General features: G+C 39.2%; 1 protein-coding gene across 4 annotated transcripts in view; it reads left to right on the top strand.

Moving 5' to 3' along the window:
• Positions 1-26,487, top strand: part of IL1RAPL1 (interleukin 1 receptor accessory protein like 1) — a 658,802-nt gene that overhangs the window by 81,606 nt on the left and 550,709 nt on the right. For 3 of the 4 annotated variants that reach the window (XM_081003463.1, XM_081003461.1, XM_081003460.1), the window contains exon 2: positions 19,060-19,165. In XM_081003463.1, coding sequence (XP_080859589.1) covers positions 19,084-19,165 — 82 coding nt within the window. In that variant the 5' untranslated portion in view covers positions 19,060-19,083. Of the gene's footprint in view, positions 1-13,772; positions 13,847-19,059; positions 19,166-26,487 lie in introns of all 4 variants that reach the window. The other variant, XM_081003462.1, reaches the window with a different exon arrangement.

Genomic DNA, 26,487 nt, shown 5'->3' with positions numbered 1-26,487 from the left:
AGAGTGTAAATGTTTAATGAATTTTCTCTGTAAAGTTCAGGTGCTAAGCAAATATTTTTTGGCGGGGAAAACACAGCAGAACAAGTCAAGAGGAAGATTAAAAGGAATAAATAATGCTGCAAAAAAAAAAAAATGAAGGCGTTGGATAGAAAACTAGATCTAGTGGTCTGAGGACAGAACTTGTAAAATTTCTTACCACTTTCACTTTGGCCATGATTTTTTGTTCTTTAGATTGTATCTTTTCCATAAAGTAACCCATAAGAAACCCTAATGGAAGTGAGATGGATATGATGAGGATGGGGTTAATATATCTACAGGAATATATGTACAAGAAGGGGTTATAGAGTGTACTCCTCCTTCAGGCAACTCCTGAAGCCAAGCTAGCGCCAAATGTATTGCTCTGCTTTCCTTTGGACAATATTAAAATGAGTACTGATTATGTAGACTACCACCTCTAAGTGGGGACATGTGATCTAGTTGGTATACAGTGGTGCCTCGCAAGACGAAATTAATCCCTTCCGCGAGTATCTTCGTCTAGCGGTTTTTTCGTCTTGCGAAGCAACCCTATTAGCGGCTTTGTGGATTAGCGGCTATTAAAGGCTTAGCGGCTTAGCTGCTAAAAGGCTATTAAAGGCTTAGCGGCTTAGAAAAGGGGGGGGAAGTGGGGAAAAATCTCAAGACTCGCAAGACATTTTCATCTTGCGAAGCAAGCCCATAGGGAAATTCGTCCTGCGAAGTGCATTGAAAACGGAAAACCCTTTCGTCTAGCGGGTTTTCCGTCTTGTGAGGCATTCGTCTTGCGGGGCACCACTGTAATGGCTAAGTGGCTGAAGTGCTTCAAATTCTGTTTCAGCCATGGACTTTCTGGGATACCATAAGTAAGCCACAATCTTTGAAGCTCAGCTGCACCCCCACACACTGTGGCAATAGTAATCTGCTTTACAAGATTGATGTAAAGCAAGGATTGGGGGTGCTGTGCTACACCCATGAACCCTGACACTTGGCCATGCTAGGATCTGGAGCTCAGTAACATCTGAATGCCCGAAGGTTCCCCATCCCTGATGTAAGAATTTCTGCTGCAGAGCAGAGAGAAACACACTGAACATTGTAATGATGTATGAACACTAAGTCTCATCATTTGCATAATCATGGCAGCTTTTCTTTCTTTTCTTTTTTACCACAAATGGATGATCAGCAGTGACCCCTGTAACTATGTCGTGGAGCTGATGGTTCTGAATGTTTTGGGTCAAGAGGCAAATAGATGGTGAATGCTTGCTATATTAACCAGCACTCAGTTGTGAAGCGTGGAATGGACTGTGTTTGATGAACAAGGCCTTGTCTTTTCCATAGAAAGCTCCTTTCCCATCTTTTCGCACCACCTTTTGCATGTTATGTTTCTGAAACCATAGAAAGAAGTTTAATTACATTGGTTTAGGTGATGCTTTGTAGTTACTGATGACAATTCTGGTTACTATTAGCCAAAGTTCATTGTTTGATTATATACAGTCAAAGAATCATAGTCACAAATTTGTCTGACTTGAAGTGTTATGTAGATTTTCCATAATTTCTGGGATGATTACTATAGCAGTGGTAGAATGGTCCTAAGGTATTCATATGTGACAAGTCTGTAAATGTGTAACAGGTACCTGTGAACTCATGTTGTTTAAGTTTCATCATCATAATTAAAAGGCTAATATTTCACAGGAAGTAGTATCATTTAAAATCTTCAGTTTTCATTTAGAGAGACATATGCTTCTGCCAGTTACTCCCCTGGCTTCGGCATTATGAAATTGTTAAATGTACTTCCAGGTAAATGTGGACATTTTTAGTCTCTTATGACCTCAAGAATTTGATTTCAGTATGGGTTGCTCTTGTGAACTTGATTAACCCTTTCCTGCAGATTGCTGCACAATAATTTTCAGCTTATCCTAGGAGGTCTTTCATTGACTTTTGGTAGACTTGATTGTAATCAATGTGCTGTTTACGTTTTGGTTGTATTGGGGGGGAACATGATTTACAGCAAAGTTGAAAATGGTCTGTCTTGCATTTATTAAAGATTGTATTGAATGTGTTGTGATTACTTTTCTAACTCAAAAGATAAAGGTGCTCCTGGGGTATAATAGTCTGAAGTGGGCGGAGGGAGAGGACTTGTCCCTGGCTTCCTAAGTCAGTCCCTGATTGTAATGATGCATTCCTGACCTAACACTTTCAGACAGTGGTAGTAGTGAACTGCCTGGCCCCCAACCTGGGTAGCCTCTATAATATACATTTTAGGCCAGAAACGAGTGTAATCAGTTGTGAGTGCTCAAAAATACTACCTTTAAGACTGATTACAAACTGAAGTCTGAAAAATAAACATCTCATTTGAATTGTCCAACACTAGCTCTTTCAATAGATTCATAGATAAAATCAGACGTTTTTATATCAAATGTTGTATTTGCTAAGAACAACTTGCCTTGGGCTCAAAAACCTTTGCAGTGCAATTTCATAGAGTAGCAAGGGCCTTCCCTTGTGTTTGCATTTTTTGCCTCCAAAAGTAGTAGATTGTTAACAAAATAGCAATGCATAATTGTATTACATATGTGGTGATTGAATTTCAGTTTACCAACTGATGTATAAAAGAGAAACAAAATCTTCAGTAGTAATTGTTTATGCATTTAATATATATGACACCTGAGGGTTACTTGTATCTATGCATTACTTGACTCATTGTATCTGCACTCACTAACAGGTCTGCTTAAGGATTCTCTTATTACAGTTAATATAGTTTCTCTGAAAATGCTTACAAAATATGCACATTACACATAAAATAAACTTACAAAGCAAGTGAAAAGGGGAGCCCTGCAGCTCCTTAACTCAATTCCATTGTGTTTAATGATTGCAGCTATTAAGGCAAGGCAAAGTAGAGAGTATAAGATTGCCCAGAGACTAGTAGATCATGTTCTTCATGCGGCAGTGGGCAAAAGCATCCTGCATTAAGTCTGCTGAGAAGTATATTTTTGAAATTATCTACCTTTAGGGACATACAGCTCCTGTCCCCGCCCCCTTCTAAATCTAAAATGTGCATTGAGGTCTATTCATGTTACTTATTCTAGAATTCTGCAGGACGTTGTTTGTAGCGGAACCAAACAGTAATTATATGTAAATGATTCATAAAGGTTAAGCCAAAGAGGCTTGGATTTTATGATTTGATAGTCTTAAAGTGTCACAAGATTCTTTGGTGTGTTTTTTTATATAATTTAATTTGGAATTAACCTGTTTAATTAGAAGACAACTGAGAGATCACACCCAAACTGCCTGGTATCTTATGGAGCTGGGGAGGGGCTAGTGAGATTCTAGAAGAAAAATGCCAGTGTTGACCTTTTCGGCGGACTTTTGTGTGGACTCTGCCCAGAAATAATGCAAGATGGTCTTAGTCCCCTCTCCATGCAAAACTAGGACAGTCCAGACTTCAATGAGTCCACACATCCCTAGTTTTAGGTGTGGCTTCTGAACAGGAGTCTCCCCTTGGTTTAATGACTTTATTTATTTATTTATTTATTTATTTGTTTGTTTGTTTATGGTTATTTATTAAGTTTATATCCCACCCTTCCACCAAAAGGAGTCAAGGCTAAATTTGGGGTTGTATTCTTAGTATTCATTATGGTGTGAATTTTCAGTGCAAAGACTTGAATATTGTTCCATTGAGCTCACAACTGCCTATTAGATAGACAGTTAGAGAAATAGTGACTTATTCAAAGCCAGCTAATGAATGTCCAACATTTTTTTTTTTACATTGTTAAACATGATGCTTTGTCCATTGCATCATTGCAGCTGTGCAATTTGCCTGACTCATCAAACAGACCATGACTCATCATTAGGCATGCATTGTGATTTTGTCAGGTTCTCAACAGCCCCCATCCTGGTCTTGGAGCTCCAAATAAGAAGTAGGAACAGGAGGGTTAGCAAATCTCTTAGTGTGATGCTTGGTGAGCTCAAGCTGTGCAGGCCTGGTAAACAGTGGTATCTCGGGTTACAGACGCTTCAGGTTACACACTCCACTAACCCAGAAATAGTACCTCGGGTTAAGAACTTTGCTTCAGGATGAGAACAGAAATCAGGCGGCGGCGGTGCAGTGGCAGCAGGAGGCCCCATCAGCTAAAGTGGTATCTCAGGTTAAGAACAGTTTCAGGTTAAGAATGGACCACCAGAACAAATTAAGTTCTTAACCTGAGGCACCACTGTACAACAATACCAAGCAAAAATGGATACCTAACTAGTTAGTATACTGTAGAATTTATATGTGAAATTAACATGTGTTTCTAGATTCCCCATTCAAGTAGATAAACATATCTGCCAAAGCTTCATATATAGTTTCTGTGCACATAAAAATTATCTCGGTTATAATGTTTTATAGAAAGAGAAAGTGACTTGAAGTTGATAGCAACTTCCCTGAGTTCTGTTTGATTCTTTGGTGTAATTCTTTGAAATGATAAAGAATTAGAGAAATAATAAATGCCAAAAAGCAAAATTATGGAATTTGAGACATTCCTTGACCTGCATCAAATGTTTGTGTCTGGTTTTTTTCCTCATCTGTCAATGCAAAAATCAGATGCCATTTAAGTGAAGGGTTAGAACCTATCTAGCTTCTTTTCCACTTGTTGCCTTCACATATTTTGAGGCAGGGGGAATCTTCTACTATAAGTTGAAGAGGTTGAAGCTTAAAGACATGAAATAAATATGTAATAAATAGGGGAGAAACTCCCACCTTCAAAACACTATTCCACAGCACCAAAAAGTGACCTCTCAGCACTTAGCAATATTGATTTTCAAAATCACATCTAATTTTCCAGCCATTTCTCTACACAATTTCAGTGAACTTCACAGGATGATTATTAGGCATTGTAAATCACCGATGCTTGAAACATTTACAAATTAATTAAATGATGGCAATCCGTGTAGAAATTGTTCTGCTCTGAATTATTACACAGAAGCTCCTATGTGTAAATGGTATGGTTGATTTGCCCTTCTACCAACCAATTATTTGGGGGGTCTATAGATGCTTAGCTAGTGCTCTTGTATGATGTCTTTCTGAAAATGAATTCTGCAATCAATATCTCCCACAGACTGTTAGTCTTCTAAAACATAGGTAGCCAACAAAGGGTTCCCCAGATGTTGTTGAACTACAACTCTATAGTACATTTCTACAACATTTCTTTGGCACATTTTAGAGGCCCCAAAGCAGTTTAAGTCATTAAATATATTAGTACGGTAAAAAAACAGGAGCACTTCAAAATGCCAAAATAAGAAACAGATAGAAAACATTAAAAGTGAGGCAAATTAGAAAGATCTTGACTGCCCACCTGAAAAAAATAAAAGGGGTTAGGTTATTCTCTAGAGATGTGGTCATAACCAAGATGCTGCCACCAAAAAGCCCTATCTTGAGAAGATCAATAAATGCTGAAAGTGTGCTGTTAAGAGTATTGTGTAAAATTCATTTTTAATTATTATTATTTTCTGTATTTCTTATTGTGTTAAGTGGCATGGTAGGTTATGAAAAGCTGGAAGCTTTATACTGTGATTTGCAGTATTCTGTTTGAGGTGTTTTATTAAAGCACACTTTGTTGTTAATTTAGCACTAATTAGAGGTGGGCATTTCTTTATAAATTACTCTTGAAGCATTGGACTCTTTTTCCTTAGCATCAGCCATAAACTATGATGATCTACATTAGGCCTTCTTCAGTTTCCTCAGTTTCCTCACTGCCAAGTTTGCAAAGGACTTGCTGAATAAGAGCGAAAGTGTTTAGGATCAAAGCACTAAGGAAAGGGAAAAAAATGGATGAAATGCATTAACACAGCGATAAGTGTCAAGTCCACTGAGAGCATTACAGTTTTCACTAAGATCCAGCATAAACTGTCACCACTGAAACATAAATTAACCAGGGCATGTCTAAATTACTTCACCATGACAGAGAACGGCAGAGTGGTTTGGTTTGAAGAGCACATTGACACTAATTAGTTTAGCTGTTGTGAACGACAGCTGACTAAGACTAATGACAGTATATTTTTCTCAGTCATTCCCATGACACTCTGTTAAAAAAAAAAAAGCATTAAAAACTGATCCATTGAAAAATGGCAGGATTTGTGAGGAGAAGACCTGGCAAATCTAGACTAACAATTCAGAAATCACCAGCATCAGTAATTTTGTATTATGAAATATTTTTTTCTAACAATGTATAGAATTTAATCAAATATTTAGCATACTTAACAGTGAGAAAAACTACATGCCCAGCTGAATGAATTATAACATTACTCATATAGAAAATCACTTGAAGAACTTTTCTCATGAAAGTACTCTGTCAAATATCCCCTCATATATTTCTGAAGTGGGCCTGAAACCCAGCAAATATTAAAAAGTACTTGCTTGGTCAGCACTGGTTATGACTATTTTCCCTTTGGAAGTCAATGGAAGCCTTCGTTATACACTTTTAGGTGCCGGGCGAAAAAGCTCCTCTTCAACCAGGCCTTTGGCTCATTAATATCCCATATCCTTTTAAATGTGTTTGTGGGAGGGGATGGGGTTATTGGTCTGTGTGTGAGAGGGGATGTTCTTGTTATAATATGCATTTTTTGTTTTTATCTTGTATTTTTATGTCGTGAACCACCCTGAGATCTATAGATGAATGGTGGTATACAAATTTAATAAATAATACTAATAATAAAGTACCTAAGGGGATTTAAGAGCCCTGCTGGAACAGACCAAAGGCCTATCTAGTCCAGCATTCTGCTCTCCCAGTGGCCAGCCAGATGCCAGCAGCACATGAAAATAATAGCATTCTCTTGTTTCTGATCCCAAGCAACTCTTATTCAGAGGCATCGTTCCTCCAGTTCTTGAGGTAATACAGTCATCTTCAGTAGTAGTCATTGATAGCCTTTGTTGTTGTTTAGTCATTTAGTCTTGTCCGACTCTTTGTGACCCCATGGACCAGAGCACGCCAGGCACTCCTGTCTTCCACTGCCTCCCGCAGTTTGGTCAAACTCATGTTGGTAGCTTTGAGAACACTGTCCAACCATCTCGTCCTCTGTCGTCCCCTTCTCCTTGTGCCCTCCATCTTTCCCAGCATCAGGGTCTTTTCCAGGGAGTCTTCTCTTCTCATGAGGTGGCCAAAGTATTGGAGCCTCAGCTTTAGGATCTGTCCTTCCAGTGAGCACTCAGGGCTGGTTTCCTTCCATTAATTTATTTAATTCCTTTTAAATGTTATCCAAGTTGGTAGCGATCACTATATCTTATGGCGGCAAATTCCATATTTTACCTATGCACTATTTGAAGACATGGTTCCTTTTGTCTGTCCTGAATCTCTTCAACATCCAGCTTAATTGGATGACTCCTGATTTTATTGTTATTAGAGAGGAAGAAAAAATCTGTCTAACCACTGTCACTAAACCATGAAATACTTTTATGCATGTCTGTCATGTCACCCCTTTCTCTGCACCCCCGCCTTCTCCAGCCGAAACTTAAAAGCCTCAAATGTTATAACCCTTGATCATTTCGGTTGCTTCTTCATGCACCATTTCCAGCTCTACAATATCACTTTTGAGATGTGAGGAGCAGAGCTGTACATGGCATTCCAATCTGGGGAATGTTAAGAGAATTCTGATTTCACTTCACTTTCATGGCAACTCTGGATATGAACCACTGAATCTCAAGTTCACTTGTTTCCCATGTCATAGGGCAGATAATTGCGCATCAAGACCCCGGTGCACCCCTAAGGATAAATAAATCCACATAGACACAGAATTTTTAGTTTAAGGTTAATGGACAAAAATTTAGGCCACAACTTTATTGATTACAGCAATGTGAGTGGTATTGGCTTAGGCATTGGCAGTAACTATATCTGACTCCTGCCCGCCTTGCAGGAAGTCTGGAAGGGTAAACACCAAACGAGGGAGCTCCGTCCATGGCAACCAACTGAAGCTCACCCCGGGGTTCCTGCTGGGTCCTAGCCCCTCAAGCGGACTTTGGACAAGATCCAGACTCACAGATTCATTTACTGGAATACCCTTGTACCGGGAGGGGCAGATGATGGCCACACCTCCCCTCCCCCACATCACAATAAGCCAATGCCTTACAAAAGTTGTGATGATTGCTAAGAGGTAGGCAAAAACCAAATGGCCTGTGCCAATTTGCCGAATGGAAAAAATTATTCTCCAGCCCCTGTTCCAAAACAGGCAACAAACCAAAGTCCAGAGCAAGGCCAAAGCAGACACCTAAAATACAGGGCAGGCGGGTGGGTGTTCGGCGCTGCGAAGCCAGGTGAATTCCCAGAAATGCATCACCTCCTTTTATATGCCCCCACAATCACACCACTGATCTCTGATTGGCCATTAGGCCATGGTGTGATCGTGGGACCATCGCATGGACCGGGCTCAATCTCCCACCCTCTGAAGGATAGTGGGGGGGGGCCTTGGGCCCGCGCACAACATGGACCCTCAATTAGGAGGATCCGATTTGCTAGCAGAATAGTCTAGGTTTCAGATAGCACTGTTAAATCCAGCATTCAACATTTTCCAGCAACTAAGTGTTTATCAAAGAGCAGAGTAAGCAGTGGTGATCTAAACTTGCCGTGTGCACAACATATCACTGTTTTAATGCAGAAGTGAAATTGACATAATTGTCTAGTATATTGAATGTAAAACTGAGAAAAGAAGTGCTGAGGAAGCACCATAATCTTCTGACTCAATGGGCTGTCTGAAATTGTATGATGATGAGCTATTTGAAATTATAAAAATGCTGAACGTTTTCTTTCAATGCAGCAGTTTAGAATGGAAGGTGACACCCTGCTGTAGACAAATCATTTGTTCCACATAATAGAAACAGGTCTTGCTGTCACATATGTGTGTGGCAAGGAGAACATGCAATACCTCAACTGGAGCACAGATAAATACATACTGAACTGTTCTCCTTTTGCAGTTGTGAAGATGTAATTTGAAATGACTAATTCACACTGAAGGTTTTTACCACTTTTGCCATTTTATTGTGAGTCCCAAAATCTCTCCTTCTACTCTACATATGCAAGATGAGCCTTGCTTTGGTACTGGCCTGTGCTAAGGCAATAATCATATGCACTTACTCAGAAGCAAGACCCATTTTATTCTACAGGTATTTGACTGACCTTTGAATAAAAAGGCATGGAATACATGAAGTCAACAACACTTAGAAGGTCATGGGTTCCCCAACCTTGCTTTAAATCATGAGTGGGTAACCTTTGGTCCCCCAATTCATCTCAACAGACCTCCTAATTTGGCCAGTAATTCTAACTTGTCCAGATCATGCCCACCTGTCACTCACCTGGTCTCATGTGATATCAGGTGTAGGAGAGATAAAATCTGGAATCTTAAAATTCAGTGCTGGTTGCTTCACAGTGTGTGTGGCTTGTGCATGACACTGTTTAAATTTTGCACCAAATGTGGGTGGGGTCCAGTGTCTGCTGAAAGCAAGTTGGCTTGCAGTTGTTTGTAAAATGCACACATCACCGAATACAAGTCAAGCTGGCAAAGGAACAACTGATGTTTAATCTTTGTTGCTTTTACTATCTTCAGATGGAAAAGCATGGTACAAATGTTTACAAATAAAAGTAAATGAATTAATTATTGTGATATTATCAATGGACATTTATAGATGTGTAATTTTAAAACTAGTGGTAGTTTAAAGGAAATTTCTTGTATTTTGTTTATTCTTATTGGATGTTTTTATTTTGCTATAGTTTTTCATAGATAGATAGTTCATTACAGGCTACATTTAAGAACTGAGATTCTGATGTATTCTTTGGGGAAGCTTCTGATAAAATCAACAAACTAAAAACAAAAACCTCATAAAATTTAAAAAAGAGATAGATAAAATGAACCAAATTTTAAAAACAAGGTTACTAATAGATTTTCATTTCTTTATAGGCTGCTTGGGGAAGAACATTTTTAGCAGGCATCAAAAGCAGTACAAAAAAGGTGCTTGCCTGGTGTCAATAGACATGAAGATTTGCATCTGGGTCCTTAGGATTTAAAAATATGGAAATTGAAATTTTCAAGCAGACAGATTTAATGCAGATCAGGACTTCCGGGTTAGCGCGATCGGCTAATGGCGGATTCCCTCCGAGCTCCGGAGGGAATCGGCTTGACAGGGGCTGGGTCTTGCCGTGCCGGCGACACGGGGACCCTCAAAAACCACGGGCATAGGAGCCCGTGGACATGGTGACTCGGCGGGCATCGTTAAGCGCCCTCCCGACTCGCGAAGGAGCCTTTTTAAAGGCTACGGAACGGGTGCCGGGGAGTGGCGTGGTGCTGTGAGTCTTCTGCTTCCCCTGCCGAGCGAAGCCGCATGCCATTTGTCGGAGAGCGCTGACTTCTTCCTATTAAAATTTGGACTTAAAATCAAGAACAACAACCCGTGAGTAATTGGGAAATTGGATTACAAATAATTTGATTATGAATTGGGCACGAGCGGGGGAGGTGAAAAAAAGGGAAGTCCGCCCCCCCCTTATTGTAAACAGTTTGAAGCAAGGAGCTGTCAACTAAGGTTGCGTGAAGAATTGGGGTAATTCGATAAAAGATATAAATTCCACAGATTTAAAGGACTAAGCTAATGTGCCGGAGGACAAAAGTTTAATTATTTGGACTAAGTACCACCTTTCTCAAGCCCGGGAGTAACCCGTGAAAAGAGCCTGCAGAGGATTTATAGAAAACTTTTGACAGCTGTCAAATTAGCTGTCAAAGCCGGAAAAATCAAAGCTTAAATTCTAACCGGCTATACTGCTACAAAATATTGAAAGTAAAGAAAGACTGATACAAATAAACCTGATTTTTGGATCGGAAGGGAAAAGAATACTAAGTAACTAGAATCCCTCTAGAGGGGATTCTTGGATATTACAAGAATGGAACTAGGTCGGGAAATACGAGCTGACTTGCAAGAGCTTATTTTTCTCATGGGAAAGCTGCAAGAGAGGATTGAGCAAGGCCATGTTTTGTCTACAAGTCCTACGAAACCGAAGTCAACAGAAAATATACCTACTGAGTTGGAAAGGGACTTGATGCTCAAAACACAGGCAGCTGGACAAGAAAAGAAACCAAAGACTAAGACATCAGCTGAACAGGAGGAGCAGAAAGAAGGGGTGGCTGAAAAGTTACAGAAGATAAAAGAGAGCCGGAGACCTGCCAAGAAGAATTCCAATTCGACTAAGATGAAAACTGGATTATTTGGGACATATAGACTTAAGAAACAGAGTTGGAGCTCCACCTCTAAACAAGTAGGCCTTGCTGGAAGAAATATGGTTAACATGGAGAAGGTACTTCCCCGACCTGGGGTGTTCAATATGAAAGATTTTCGAAGAAGCCGGCGGAAAGGGACTGAGAGAGATTCGAGAGCCTCGGACGTAAGGTCACCAGGCTAAAAAGATGGACTAATTGGACTTTGGTCTGGGATTGAAACCGGGAAGAGAAGGGTGGGGTTTAGAAGTCCAAAGGGGGCCTGATTTTTATTTTGCAGTGTAAAACTATATGCTCTTTATTATTATAAGAATGGGGAATCTGTGGATGGGAATTAGGGACAATCTTAGGGAAGGTATTTTATTATTTGTTTTTATATCTTTTTTTTTTTTTATCTCTTTTTATGTATGATTAAGGTATATATTCTAAAAATTGCTAAATAATCTAAATTAATGGATAATAATGAATTAAGGTTTAAAATTATTATAAAGAATCACATTAATAATTTATGGTTAAGTAAATTAATAAATTATGATTAGGACATTAAGGATAAAAACTTGCTTGAATAAACAATCGGAGTTGGAATACAATAAGGGGAGGCGTGGGGAAGTCATGAAAAGAAGTTATTGAAAATGAGACTTAAAAGGTGGAATTTTTTTTTTATGTTGTGTTTTGTGTTACTTTTGTGTGTGTTTTTGTTTTGTTTTTTGTAACCTTTTGAAACTTTAATAAAGATTATTTAAAAAAAAAAAAAAGATTTAATGCAGATCAAACTTACTGGAAAAGGGATTCTTGCTATCTTTCCCACAGATGGTAGTCTTCTCTGGGACTACCAAAGAGCTGTCATATCCAAACTGTCTCTTGCCGAAACAGCACTGTCACTTTTCAGACTACTGAATGTACTGGCCCTTTTATGATTGCATTATGTTGTAGTAAATTCACCAAAGCAAATTCGAGTATGAAATCCACAAGCTATCAGCAGTCAGAAAAAATATATATACTGTATATAGCTGCCATTAGCCCATGCTTCCCAAGGGCAGAAAATTGAACTTTCAGGATTTTCCTCATCTCTGCTTCTCTAAATCATGTTGCATTATAATAAAGTCCAATGGAATTTGCACTCTGTTATTGTAGTTCTGTGTCTCCTTTGTAACGTTAATTCAATATGTAAACATAAACTCAATTCGTACAAATATTTCATTGCCCAAATGAAATAAGTTGCTAGTTGCCTTGTCTGTATGTCTGTTTGTTTATTGTGTGTTTAGGAAATAATGATTTCTATATAGGAACTAATAATAATAATAATAATAATAATAATACAGTGGTACCTTGGCTTACGAACTTAATTCCTTCCGGATGCCCATTCTTAAATAAAAACCATTCTTAAACTGAGGCGTGCTTTCCCTAATGAGGCCTCCCACCACCGGTGCCCTTCCACCATTCGGATTCCATTCTTAGACCAAGGTAAAGTTCTCAAACTGGGACACTATTTCCAGTTTTGCGGAGTTTGTAAACCAAATAGTTCTTAAACCAAGGTACCACTGTAATAATAATAATAAAATTTATACACTACCCTTCATCTGAAGATCACAGGGCAGTTTACAGTATAAAGTTGTTGGATGTCCAACTCCCATCAGCCCCAGCCAGAATGGCCAGTGGTCTAGAATAATGGGAGTTGTAGTCCAGAAACAGAAACTAGCCTGAAGCTCATCTGCTATGAAATGATTTGACATAATTTGGGTTTAGTCTTAGGTTTACAAATGGCCAGAAGTCTCTAAGTAATCTATATTGTGTGTTTGTAATGCTCTCAAATGAGGGCATTTGTGGCATATCTGTTGCCATGGTTTCTGGCTCCTATTGGCTGTACCAATTGGGAACTGTGTGAGACTGGAAAGCTCAGTGGGAAGAACTCCCAGGAGCAAATAAAGTTAAAGCAAAACTCATTTATCCCTTCCGTGCAGCTTTTAAGAATACAGAGGTTCTCTCAGGGCCCAGCTCTAGAAATCTCAAGGAGCCAGAGAGTTGGGGTCAAACTGAATTCCATAAATGAAGCTATGTAATCAGCAATGGCAGAAGACGAATGGAGAGGGAAGGCAAAAGTAGACTGGATTGTTCTATTTGGGCCCTTTAACACTGCAAGATGAATTAAAATGGAAGCCGTTGGGCAGATAGCCAAGAGACAGCAAAATTAGAGAACTGGATCTGCTTCACTGCCTATAAAAGTAACCTGACATACTGAAATTGATTACTTGAAATGCTTTTTTCCCCTCTACCATTTCCATATTGCTCTGTATTCAGATACTGTGAATCAAATGCACAGCACAGCCTCAACATTCCCCATTTCGTCTCCTCCCTTAGCCCAGGAGGAATCCTGCTGTAGGTGTGCATTAGGATTCTGCCAAGGAATTATATAGAGACTTGTTACATAAGCCAGTTACTAATACGTGTGTGGAGGCTCAATTCAGCCACCCAGGTTTAATAGAAAACTTTTTCCTGAATATGTCAGGAAAAGCTTCATTTTCTCTTGAAAATTTCAGATTGCTGAGCAGGGCCGATAAAAAGAAAGTGACTGCTGGGAATGAAAGACAAACCAAGATCTTAAGTGAAAAGGGTGAGTGCAAGAGATAAAGAGCAGAAAAGAAGAGGGGCATTGGTGATGAGGATTTAAGAACAGGCTGGAGAAGGGGATGCAAAGGGGAAGCTGTTGAAAACATGCACAGGAAAAAAAACCCATGTGAGGGGAAGTGTGTGTATGCTGGTGTCAGGAAAGTGTGTGATGAAATGGGAAAGCTGACCCTGAAGGGCGATTGCCTGAGTGTACACCCAGCTAAAGGAGAGGAGATAGGAGAAGGACACTGTACTCTTGAACTGCTGGGACATAAAGAAACACTGTGTAGTGCTACCTCAGAGTTGAAAAAAGTGAGTGACTGAGGGAGGAGAGCAATATGAAAGCCCAAGATGCAGTGTTGGTGGTTAGGAAGCAGAGAGACAAAGACAAGACAGAACCCCCATCCAAAAGGTTGCTGCACCTTTAAGAGTTTTATGAAAGAGCATTGCCTCTCTGGCCTGACAGCCCTATGACGGGAAAATCTACACATGGTTGAATTTTATATTCTCTTCAGTAACTAGAGGTGCAGAGGCTCTTGACCTAGAAACCCTAAGAGAACAGGGAGAATGATTTTTTACAAGCTGAGTCATGGGAATAGCAGAAACTAGTGATGCTTCTCTCATGGAAACATGCAGGGGGGGAAATGGGTCCCAGCCGTGGAACTGGCTTCATTTCTTTCCCACAGGCCACTGTGAAAGCAGCATTATTTCCCCCTCAGGAAAGACCATACTAAGTATGAACTGCAGTTTGGTTGCTGTGTTACTATGTTTCAGTCTAAGTTCAGTCTGACTAAATTTCAAAAGGATTTTTAAAATAAAATATTTCTAAACTAGAATGATGTGACTTAGTTACTTAGTTCCCATGTCCATCAAAATTGACTAACCCATTGGTTTCCAAGCCTCCCCCCCCCCCCGACTACAGTGGTACCTCAGGTTACATATGCTGCAGGTTACAGACTCCACTAACCCAGAAATATTACCTCAGGTTAAGAACTTTGCTTCAGGATGAGAACAGAAATTGTGCTCTGGTGGCACGGCAGCAGCAGAAAGCCCCATTAGCTAAAGTGGTGCTTCAGGTTAAGAACAGTTTCAGGTTAAGAACGGACCTCCAGAACAAATTAAGTACTTAACCCGAGGTACCACTGTATTTAAAAATTGCTACAAGCCATGGCAGACCACTTAATGAATTATCTGCCTGTTGTAAAAATTGCCATTCTATATAATTCAAACTGTAATAAAATGAAACAAAACATTATATATATATATATATATATATATATATATATATATATATATGCAATGGATGTGCCATCTCCCTTCTTCACAAATCCACTGGCACACCATACACCAACTGAATGAAGCTTGGAGACCACTAGGGGTCCACACACAACCGTTTGGGAATTCATGGACTAACTGTTGCAACTTTTACGCAGTTTATATGGCAGTGTTTTACTGTCAACAACTGCATGTCAGAATTAACTTATTGCATTAGACAGTTTATCATTAGCTTCAGTGTGCCTTACATTTTCCTTTTCAAAGGAACTGTCCTATTGAAAGGTATCCAACATGAGGCAGAAGTCTGGTCTGGCTGTTCATTACCTTGTGTGTAAACAGTCACAAGAAAGTAGGGCAGGGGTACACAGCCAAGCCCTCCTCCCTTTGTATGTCATCTTTATCTTTTGTAGAGTTTGAGGGTGAAGGTTTGAAGTAGGAGTCTCCTCTGCTCCAGCTTCCCATCTCACCCTATTATGATCTGTAAAGTGCTCATGATATTGTACTACTTTTTAATATTCAAAGTGTACCACTTTACAGGCAGGTTTCCATTTGAAGGAAATCCTCCTTTTGAAGGGCATACCTTCCGGGTTCCCCAGAAAAAAGAGACATCCTGTTTTTTCTACAAGATCTTGACAGCCATTTTGGGTGCAATGCTCTTGAATGCTCACCCCCCCCCAAAAAAAACCGTGCTTTTGGGGGGCAAGAGCCAGGCATGGGTCATGTGATTCATCTGGAAGCACATCCCAGAATATGTGTGTCCTGGTTTGGAAGTTGGAAGGTATAAAAGGGCTGTTTCTGTCCAAGTCTGGTTTAAAGACAAAGAAGGGAGAGCAGAGGCCTTGAAAATGCCTGCCAGCTGCTCCTGGACTGGGAGATGGAATAGGGACACAGAACACCTATTCACAGTCTCCCTTACTATGTAAATGTATGAATTTATATTTAAAGAATAGAAATCAGTTCTAAATTTGCATCTATGCATAAACATCAACACTTGCAGATTTTATACAAATTGATGCCCTCCTCCTAGTTCTTTTTTTCTTCTCACATGCGTAAGTGGCCCTCATAAATGTTAGTGGCTACAGAGATGATGAATAGGAATTTTATCTGCCAAAGGCCTTTCTTGTGTGCTCTTTGTTGCCTTTTCTGACACCAAGCTTTGTCTTCGGTTTTTATTATGGCAAGGCTTTATAGTTTTATATTTCCTTTTTCAATAGGAGATGTTCTCTTCAGCAGGCCGACCGTAATGAGCATGCTCGGCTCTGTTTTGCAATCGCACTATATCCGTTGATCTTAAAGTGCTATGTAAAAGTCACTCATTCTTTTGGACGGTATTTGTTAGGCTCATGCTGAGCAAGGAGCTGACTCTCTCTAGTATCATGAAGACTGAAGATATCAGCATCAGGATTTCCTGCAGCATCACTTAGTGCACTGACTGAAAAATGGAATTTTGGTTACAGAAGCGTACAATTCAGGCCTGCAGTATCACACAGCAATGTAGTGTGACATAGCTTAAGTTGCATTTGTTTTGCTTCACCTCTGCATAAGTAGCTTTTATTTATACTCTTAAAATTGTATACAAATTCTTAAGAAGAAGAAGAAGAAGAAGAAGAAGAAGAAGAAGAAGAAGAAGAAGAATTTATTATTTATACCCCGCCCATCTGCCTGGGCTTCCCCAGCCACTCTGGGCAGCTTCCAACAAAATATTAAAATACAGTAATGCATCAAACATTAAAAGGTTCCCTAAACAGGGCTGCCTTCAGATGTCTTCTAAAAGTCTGGTAATTGTTGTTCTCTTTGACATCTGGTGGGAGGGCGTTCCACAGGGCAGCTGCCACTACCGAGAAGGCCCTCTGTCTGGTTCCCTGTAATACCAATATCTGGGGCTGAGTATTGACATGGAACAGATTTTTTCTTTCTTTAATCACCTTGCATTTTCCCCCTAGCATCTAGGTCTGTAACACTGACATTTTTGGTTTAAAAGGGGGGAGTAGAATTTTATTACCCCAAGGATTCTGTTTCCTTTTGCCCCCTACAGAGGGGTCTAGTGGGATTGCCTCTAATCTTGAATCAATCAATCAATCAATCAATCAATCAATCAAATACGTTTATTGGCATCACAGTATAAAACACTTCAAGTAACTGGAATAATTAAAAAGACAAGGGTGAAGCTATCAAGGGTTATAAGGTCACACTATGGTTGTGTGCATTTGGATATTCTGCTATGCCCTGTCTATTTCCCGAAAGGATAGTTTGTTGAGAACCTTTTCGGGTAAAATTGCGGCTAAAAAGGAAGCTACTAAAGCAGTAATACCTTTCTCCAATCTGCCAGGAGAAACCTTATTTGGCTTCTTCTCGGAGTTGTGGGCTGGATGTCCAACATTTTGCTCAGCCTCAGTTGGCGAGGTCTGCTGTGTAAAGGACAATCTAAGAGAATGTGGTCCATTGAATCAGGTACTTCTTGATGGCAAGCACCCAAATGGGCTTGAAATGGAATGTGTGAGCATCTGCCTTTGGTCACTGAGGAGGGGGAAGCATTTAGTCTTGCAATCATAAAGGCTCTTCGATGGGAAGGGAGGAGTAGATCTTTTAGATAGTTGGCACAGGTTCCGTAGCAAGATATTGGAGTATGAGGTAACAAGCGCTGTCTTTCATGGTCATAGAGCCGCTGCTTGATTAATTGGAATGTGTTACTTTTACATACTTCGAGGTTCTCGAGGGCAATGCCCAAACTACTAATTTTGTAGACGTGAAAGATCTAAGTATTATGTTTCTAAACTGGTAGAAAAAGTGACTGTCAAGCCACATTTTCCAGCTTTCTCATCTTCTTTAAGGTTATAATAATGCTTTTTGGAAGTTTGATGTTCTTAGTTCTTAAAAAAAATTTAAATGAAAGCTGCATTAGAAAAACTGACAGTTCTCCCCCGTCCCTCTGTTTGTTATCTTTTTCTTTCAAAATAGGCATAATAGTGTATGTGGACTATTCATCTTTCTCTGTAGCATGACTCTCCAATTCTTTCTCACTGTGTTTGTTACACTTCAAACTGAATAATGTAAGATTTGTTGTATGAATTAATTTAAAGTCCTATGCAGGTGTAGAAACTGGCATCATGCCCACCGGCCCATACCCCACTTCTAAGTGTTCAAGGTCTCACTTGTACAGGGACCTATACAATCTCTGATTGCAAGTAGGTAGCCTATAGACATAGACTTGGGACCTTGAATACCTAGTTATCAAGTGAAGCCCACAGGTGTGATCCCACTCCCCCTTATTTGTTTGCAGGTGTTAATTTCTGCAGTTCATGAATCCTCCATACGCTGTCTAAGTATGTTCCAGTCTCAGTGCAAGAGAGCAGCCTTGGCTTCAGGAGGGCAATATTAGCCTTCAGGCTCTCAAAAGCTCTATAATTCTAATAGCTAATTGCATAGGAGCACATTTTTCTTCCAATATAGGGAACTATCTAAAAAATAAACCAATATTTTGCCTCTAGGAGGCTACAGATGGATGATGTATTGAAGGCTTAAGGAATCAGATTTGCAGACTGATTTTGGAATAGAGTTTAATTTCCACATTGCAAAGATTGCTCAATAAAATATTCATGCTAAGTATAAAGTTGTAAGCCATAATCCAGCACAGAGCTAAAGGCACTAAAGCCCATTGATTTCAATGTGCTAAAGCACATGTGACTATATTGAAATGTGGCTGCAATTTTTCTTCCTTTTAACAAGAGCAGTTATCACTGAAATAGGAATTTTGTATTTCTGATTTCTGCATAGTAATAAATTTCATTCTGATTTCTGGAACTTTCCTTAATAGTAGGTAGAAAATTACCGCATGAGATGAACTGATACAGTCTATTGAGTCTCCTTTGTTTAATGTCAAAAATTATATTTCAGCGAAAATGAAGCAAACATAACAAAATGTATCTTTTCCTTCTGCTTCAGGGAACAGCCTTGGAGAGCTGGAAGATGAAAGCTCCTATTCCTCACTTAATTCTCTTGTATGCTACTCTTGTTCAGAGTTTGAAGGTTGTGACCAAAAGGGGCTCAGGTAAGAAGACATTCTCTTTTCCATTAATTAGGGCAATGCATTTGTAGAGACATTTGTAAAGTGCTGTTTGGATTTGGAAATGTATGAATTGGTCATATAATGTTCTGTGCAGAGATCAGGCCATATGACAGCATCTAGAAACATATGCTATATCTATACAGAGACTATATCGAGCTCTGTAGGTTTTTTTTTATTTTTTATTTTTTATTATTTGATTGTTGTTAGCCGCCCTGAGCCCGGCTTCGGCTGGGGAGGGCGGGATATAAATAAAATTTATTATTATTATTATTTATTATATAGGCACTAGCAACCATTCTTCCCCTTTCTATGGTTATGTATAGCTTCTACCTTAATGTTTTTGACTCAGTTTCTAAAACAACTTCATAGTTAGCACTCTGCTACTTTGGCAAATTAATGAAATTGATTTGGAGTTGGGAATGGTCTGAAAGGAATAGGTTTGTGGTCAATCAGTGCTGCACTGAATTTTTGCATTTGAACTATTTCAAGGTGGCTTCTAGGTGTCAGAAAGCCCTGAAAAATTGTATCCAGTCTTTCACATTGGTTTTTCCATCTTCATCTTTTCCCAGGCTTGATCTGAAGTTGCTTTGGTGCCATTTTTAAGGCTGCATCTTAAGTTCATTATACCAACTGTGCTACCACCCTCCTTCCAGCATCATCCATTGAGCTAGATCCACCACTCATTTCTGCACATCAGGCACAAGTGTCTGGATAGCAGAGCCCTTACACATAAGCAGCTGCTCATGTGCAGAGGCTCCTCTTCAGGCATTCATGCTGAAAAGATGGAAGATGTGAGGGAGCAGGCTTAGTGCTGCTGCACAGTCCTGCCACTGATGCCCTTCATATTTATAACAGATGAAGGGGAATTACTTGTGAATGTGATTTCTTGGTGTCAAATTCAACTACCTGAAGACATTGCTGAAGGCATAGCCTTTAAATGGTTTGTAGTCAAAAGGGTTTGTTACTGAGGTCATTCCCTCTGTTGCTGCACTGCATTAGAAGTTCCATGGCTACCAGCATTGCTTAGCAGGACTTTCATTCCTATCTGGTGCTGATTGTGTGTTGTTGTACATGGCTAGTTATGGCGCAAAAGCTAGTTACTATGCATTTCTGTTTTACCTAGTAAGCTACACACAACTACATGCTCAGAAGCATTAGAAAAGTTATGTTGGCCATGGGAATGCTCTACACCCATCCTTTATTAATGTGTTTGCTACTTTCCCAAAGGGTTGTGGGGCAAAACGATCTCAAGAGGGGAGTTCTTTTCACAGGTAGAAGGGATTCCTACAAAGTTGCAGCCATTTATAATCAATATGCTGACTCTGTTAAAAAAACAAAAACAAACCTCAAGTTAGAATGCTTAAAAGGATATTATGTGGGTATCTCTTTGTGGTCAATTCAATATGTTTGACTATATTTTTTGAATCTGTGTGCTTGAATCTTCCTTGAGCTCCCCTAGGACAGCTTTGTGGTCCATTGGTCACTAAGTATTGATCATTTTATTTAAGGCTACCATATATGTGACAACAATGTTTTTTGTAAGCTATATTGAATGTTGTGTCTTAACCACATCCTTTTGATGATGGCTTGGCATGAATTCAAACTTATTTCTGAAGGTATAACAGTTTTCAGCATTGTCTTTGATTGAACTTACAGGTGTTGAACTTTATACAATAAAATGATATGTTTTCCTTGTTTCATATGAGAATAAGTTTATGATGTTGAATGCCATTTCATACCATGCCTCAGTATCTTTGAAACACTGGAATGCATCTAATAAAAATCTCCAGAATCTATGCCCCTGAATCAAATCAAATAAACTTTGGATAAAATAGTGTATCTTTTAAACAAAGATCTCTCTAAACAGCTGGTTAAGATGGTGGTACTGGTTTGCTACAAACACGACTGATATTTCAATTCAGTTATTGACATTCTCCATGGTTTCTTAATTTTTTTATTTGCTTTTTGCTACCCAATTTATGGGAGATGGTTCAACAGACCTGTCTTGTCAGGCACACCCCTGTTTCTCCCAGTAGTTCACCAGTGTTGATGCTCAGTTCTTTGCTTAAACAACAGTCCATCTGCATCTGCAATTACCGGTAAATGCCTGCCTTATGCCTCCCAGACTATGTTCCCAACCTGTCTGGAAAGATGATTACTATGTTATAAATTATATTTTATCTGCATTAATGAGTGTGATTTTGAAACTCACTTCCCACAAACTCTTGAAGACGAAAAGAAGTTCTAACAAACCATTTCTTATATACATGTTAATTGCTATAATGCTTAGAATTCTGCTTTTATTTTGTTAATAAAATACCGGTTTGATATTAAAATGGTTTCCAACTTGTTCCTGAAATCTGTATCCGTGGTGAACTCATAAGACAAAACAAAAGTTGTTTACTCAGTTCTTGATTCCTGCACCTAGTGATTAATGCTGATTTCTTCAGAAGATCAGACAACAAGTTGTGAAAAATGTAGGGCGATGAGATGTTTCGATGTGTGTTTTTCACCTCTTTAATAAAAAGTGATGGTCTTTTAAGCAATTCAAAGCACACACTTTGTTTATGCAAAGACACAAGCTTTGTTTTTTCTTCTCTGTTGGCATAAAGAACTCTTTCTAAAAACAAGATAAAGAAAGAGACAAATTTCTGTAGATTATTCAATACTCAGCTTGATGGCATTTTTACAAAACAGATTCTTGAGCCTGCTTTCTCCCCTATTCTGTGAAATCGTTAAGCAAAATAGATAAGGGTATGTGTGCAACATATACATGGCTTCATCGTAACTTCTTCTTTTTTAAAATATATTTTTAACATTTTACATAGTGCAGTCATAAACCCAGTAATAGATATGAGGCTTTTAAAAATTAAAATTGAATGTGTTTCCTAACAACTTGGATTCCCTTTGAGGTGCACACACAACTCCTGCTCCCAAGGCTACCCCATTCATTTTAATGGAAACAACTATTCAACACACTGAAAGAAATACTGTGCCTTTGAGCTTTTACCTCCTTTCAGATAAGTGTTGCAGCCTCCATGTTCTGCTGTTATGTATGTGTCTCAGACACTCCAAGTTTAATAAAATCCACCAGATTAAGGTAACAAAGGTCGTGTAACTTTTCATATTGGGTTCTTCCCCATTGCTTAATTGAAGAAACAGCTCAAAATAGAAAGCCCAGTTGTGACTTTGTTCATGAGAAATTCAACATTCTCTTTCAAAGGCAAAGTTTTACAGTTGTGCTGAGTAAATTTGTCTTTATGAAGAATGGTTCTTAGCACTGAAATTGAAAGCATGAAACTTGTGTTGGGAGTATCTATTTCATTTTTTTTTTAAGGCAAACCTTTAAAGTCATATGAAGATGTATCTTTTGAAAAAATATTTCTTGATACCAGAATTGAGCAGATTTCCTCACCCCCAGGACATTTCAGTTCTTTCTCAGAAGTTTTTTTTTTTAAAAAAAAAATATACTGCAAAAGAAGGATCCAGTGTAATAGTAACATCATGAATATCTTCAAGGAAGAGCTCTAACCTCAGCACAGAAACTTCTGCATGGTTATTTTAATTGCTAAAGTTTGTGAGGACTCTGTTCTAATCCACAGCCTTCTGAGTCAATGCGTATCAAAGTTATAGGTTGGGAAGAAACACTGTTTGGGATTGAACTCCCTATATTACAGTATTCTGGAAAGAAACAACCTGTATTTGCATCTCTTACATCAGTGATGGCCAAACTTGGCCCTCCAGCTGTTTTGGGACTACAACTCCCATCATCCCTAGCTAACAGGACCAGTAATCAGGGATGATTGGAATTGTACTCCCAAAACAGCTGGAGGGCCAAGTTTGGCCATCACTGTCTTACATACAAACCCTATGCATATTTACTCAGAATCATGCCCAGTAGAACTTACTCTTGAGCATAAACAGTGGGATTCTGTACATGTCTATTGAAATGTAAAACCTCTGATACTAAGTGCAGCATGCTGCCTACTAAGTGTGTATAGGATTGTAAACATCACCTTCTGTTAGGTATGAAGCAATGTCTGCTAAACCCCCGCCTAAAATTACTTTTTCAAAATAAAATGTAACTTCCTCCTGTTATCTATATAACACAGGTGCATCCCAAACTACTCAAAATGTTTCACATTTTTTTGAAAGAAACAGCACTGGTCAGCAAAAAGATATTAGCACTGGGGAGTCTTGAAGCACAGGGAGCTATCATTCCAGAGGACAGATATTTCAGGTTGAAGATGCTTAGAGACAGGTAGTCAGATAAAGACTGAATCCTTTTAAGCAAGCATTCTTTGAGGACCTCAATGAATAGGCATATCAAGATAGATTGGTGCTCCTGGAATTTTCCATGTCCGTGACCTGCATCTCCTACATTTTTCTTTCGTTCTCAGTTCTTCTGCCTTTACTATTTGTGGGATTGATGGAATACTTTTTGGAGTTTCATTTCAGGTTGGGGTTGATTGGCTGCTTATAGGACTTGGAAGCTTTCTTATCATTGGGCAGCAATGAATTGTGGTTCATGAAACATTGTTGAGGGCATTAGTACATTGCCTTCCTTATCTGTGGTTATGCTTGTATTTAGGATATAGGGCTAGAAATTCATAATAAAGCAAAAACAAAAAAACTCTAGTTGAACCAGTACATTTGTAGTCACCATTAGTGGTGCTTGTTTTTGTTTGTTTGTTGCTTCCAGGTTGGTCACTGGAGACAATGTAGGAGTATAAGCTTCTAGGTCAGAGCCAAGGATTTTCTTGACCAACACTCTACTCAAGCCCATTGTCTCCTGTTCTTTGGTTTCCAGCCGATATTGTCAATGGGTCTGCTTTGAGCATCATGCTGTTCAATGCCTGTAGAACCAGATGTGTAATGGTCCTTGTAGAACAAGGATGATGTACCTGTGACCCTCAAGAGATTGTTGGAGTCCAACTCCCATAATCACTGATCACTGGACATGCTTGCTGGGGCTGATGGCAGTTGGCAGTACAACAACATCTGGTTGATACTGAGGCTGTGGGTGATCGTTCCTGAAGCTGTACCTGAAATATACCTCAGAACAGATACTAAAGCTTGGATTCTTTTGTGCAGTACTCATAAAGTACTTCTCTTGTTCTCAAAGCAAGGGGTGAATGCTAGATTTCTAGTATCCATTATAGGTCTAGTCAATCCAGACATTTCACATTATCCACTAAGTACTGAGACTGATATTGCACACTCCTCTTCTCTCTGTGAAAAAGCTCTGAAGCCCATTCTTGTGGGCATGGTTCCAGGTCCCAAATTCTGTCCATGAGTTCCCAGTTCAAGGCCTGGTGTCATGTCCATTCTTAGTGACCTTTTTGTGCTTTGCACCACTGTTATTAGGCACATATTGCTAAATTGCTCTCTCTGAGGGGACTGAAAGGAAAACACCAATTGGGTATTTTTGTGGAACATCACATTGACACATGATTGGCTCTGTCTGCGATTTGCCAGGCACGCTAGCTGTCCAAGGGTTTTGTTGGGCAGGTAGAGTTAGGAGATATATAGTGCAATGTACTGCTTCAGTGCGGCATGATTATTTTTTGTGCTCCCCATCACTCCTTCCCTCAGACATGACCTGGTGGGCTTTAGCTAGTTCCTGCTCTTTTCTTTGTGTTGTTGTTTTTCCCCTGTCAGTCACAATGGAGGATGTGATTATTTTCTAATTTGTGAATAGATGATATTGCATAGCTGTCTTCAGAGGTCATGCCTAATTCTGAATTTTATCTGTACATTATTTTTTTAGCTTTGACAAGGCATCCTAGTGATATTATAGTGATAGCATATTTGATAGTTTCCATTTGTTTCCTTAATATACAGTGTATGTGACACAAAAAGTGTGAAATGAATTCATTTAAATGTGTTTCCCAGTGTGACATATGTAAATGTTTTGTTTTGTGTTTTGTACATTTTGGGTGATGCTGGAACTCCATATCAGATACATATTGTGATATGCCAAATATATATATATATACCAAATTTCCTAAATAACAACATAAAAAGACAGCATACTGATGTGTGTTCCTGTTTTGAAGCTGAAAAAGGTCTTTCAAGTTCAAAGTATGTACCCTGCCCCACAGACAACTTTGCCAGTTTGTTGGGTGGTTTTTAAAGAGAGCTTGGAAGTGAAAGAACCCATTTCTAAAACAGAAAAGAAACCTGTGGTGGTTCCATTAGCAACTAGCTATGCCTCTTATTTATGTTTAGCCAACTTTATTGAAGTGTGTTCTAAATAGCTTGGCTCCCATGGTTTCTCTGAAGGTATCTTATTGTGCAACTCAAATTAAAGTCTAAGCCAAAATAAAAACAAATGTGCTTCTTGGTAGGCACATGTTTTACATCCCTGGTAATTTGCAAGAATTTTGTTTAACTCCAGCATGGTTGCTATAATTTCCTCTGCATACATTCCAGAAAGAAGTGATGTTTATTAAATTTTATTATATTCCTCCTCCTGATTGAGCCACTAGGCACCTATTAAAGAGAATTGAGATTTGTTGCTAATGGAGAGTTGAAATACTAATCAAATGGGAAGTAGACCAGAAAAGGAAGATTCAAATGGTTTCTATCAATTCTTTGTATAAGGAATGCCTAATAAAATAATTGAGCACTGCAATGCCATCTGGTGGTTTTGCAAAGATATTAAATAAACAAAACTAAAAACAAGGGATGTAATACAGATGGGGAAATAAAACAATATGGGGGAATTAATAAAACAAATCTTAGATATGGTTTAAGCTGATATGCACTCCTCAGAAGCTCTTTTAAGACGCAACTGGAGCTCCATGCTTTCAAATGAATTTAAAGTATACACGCTGCTTGTCTTTTGAATAATTCTTAGTCTTCTGTGTTTCTCATCACTTAATTGGCAATGGTGTTATGGACAGTCTGCTATGGACAATTCATAAATTGGCACTAGCCTAGTAGTCTTAGGTAAAGGGGCCCCTGACCATTAGGTCCACTCGTGACTGACACTGGGGTTGCGGCGCTCATCTCACTTTATTGGCCGAGGGAGCTGGCGTACAGCTTCCAGGTAATGTGGCCAGCATGACTAAGCTGCTTCTTGCAAACCAGAGCAGCGCACAGAAACACCGTTTACCTTCCCACCGGAGCGGTACCTATTTATCTACTTGCACTTTAACGTGCTTTCGAACTGCTAGGTTGGCAGGAGCTGGGACCATACAGCACCTGGTTAGCAGACTGGGCAGGGATACAGGTCACATGGCTTCTTCCCAGCTATGATGAAATGTCTTTCTATTTAAATTATAGTAATCATTCCCAAA

The sequence above is a fragment of the Podarcis pityusensis genome (assembly GCF_964106645.2).
Source record: "Podarcis pityusensis genome assembly, chromosome: 4".
NCBI lineage: Eukaryota > Metazoa > Chordata > Lepidosauria > Squamata > Lacertidae > Podarcis > Podarcis pityusensis.
The sequence above is the reverse complement of the archived record's forward strand: the minus strand, read 5'-3'. Positions and strand labels throughout refer to the sequence as shown.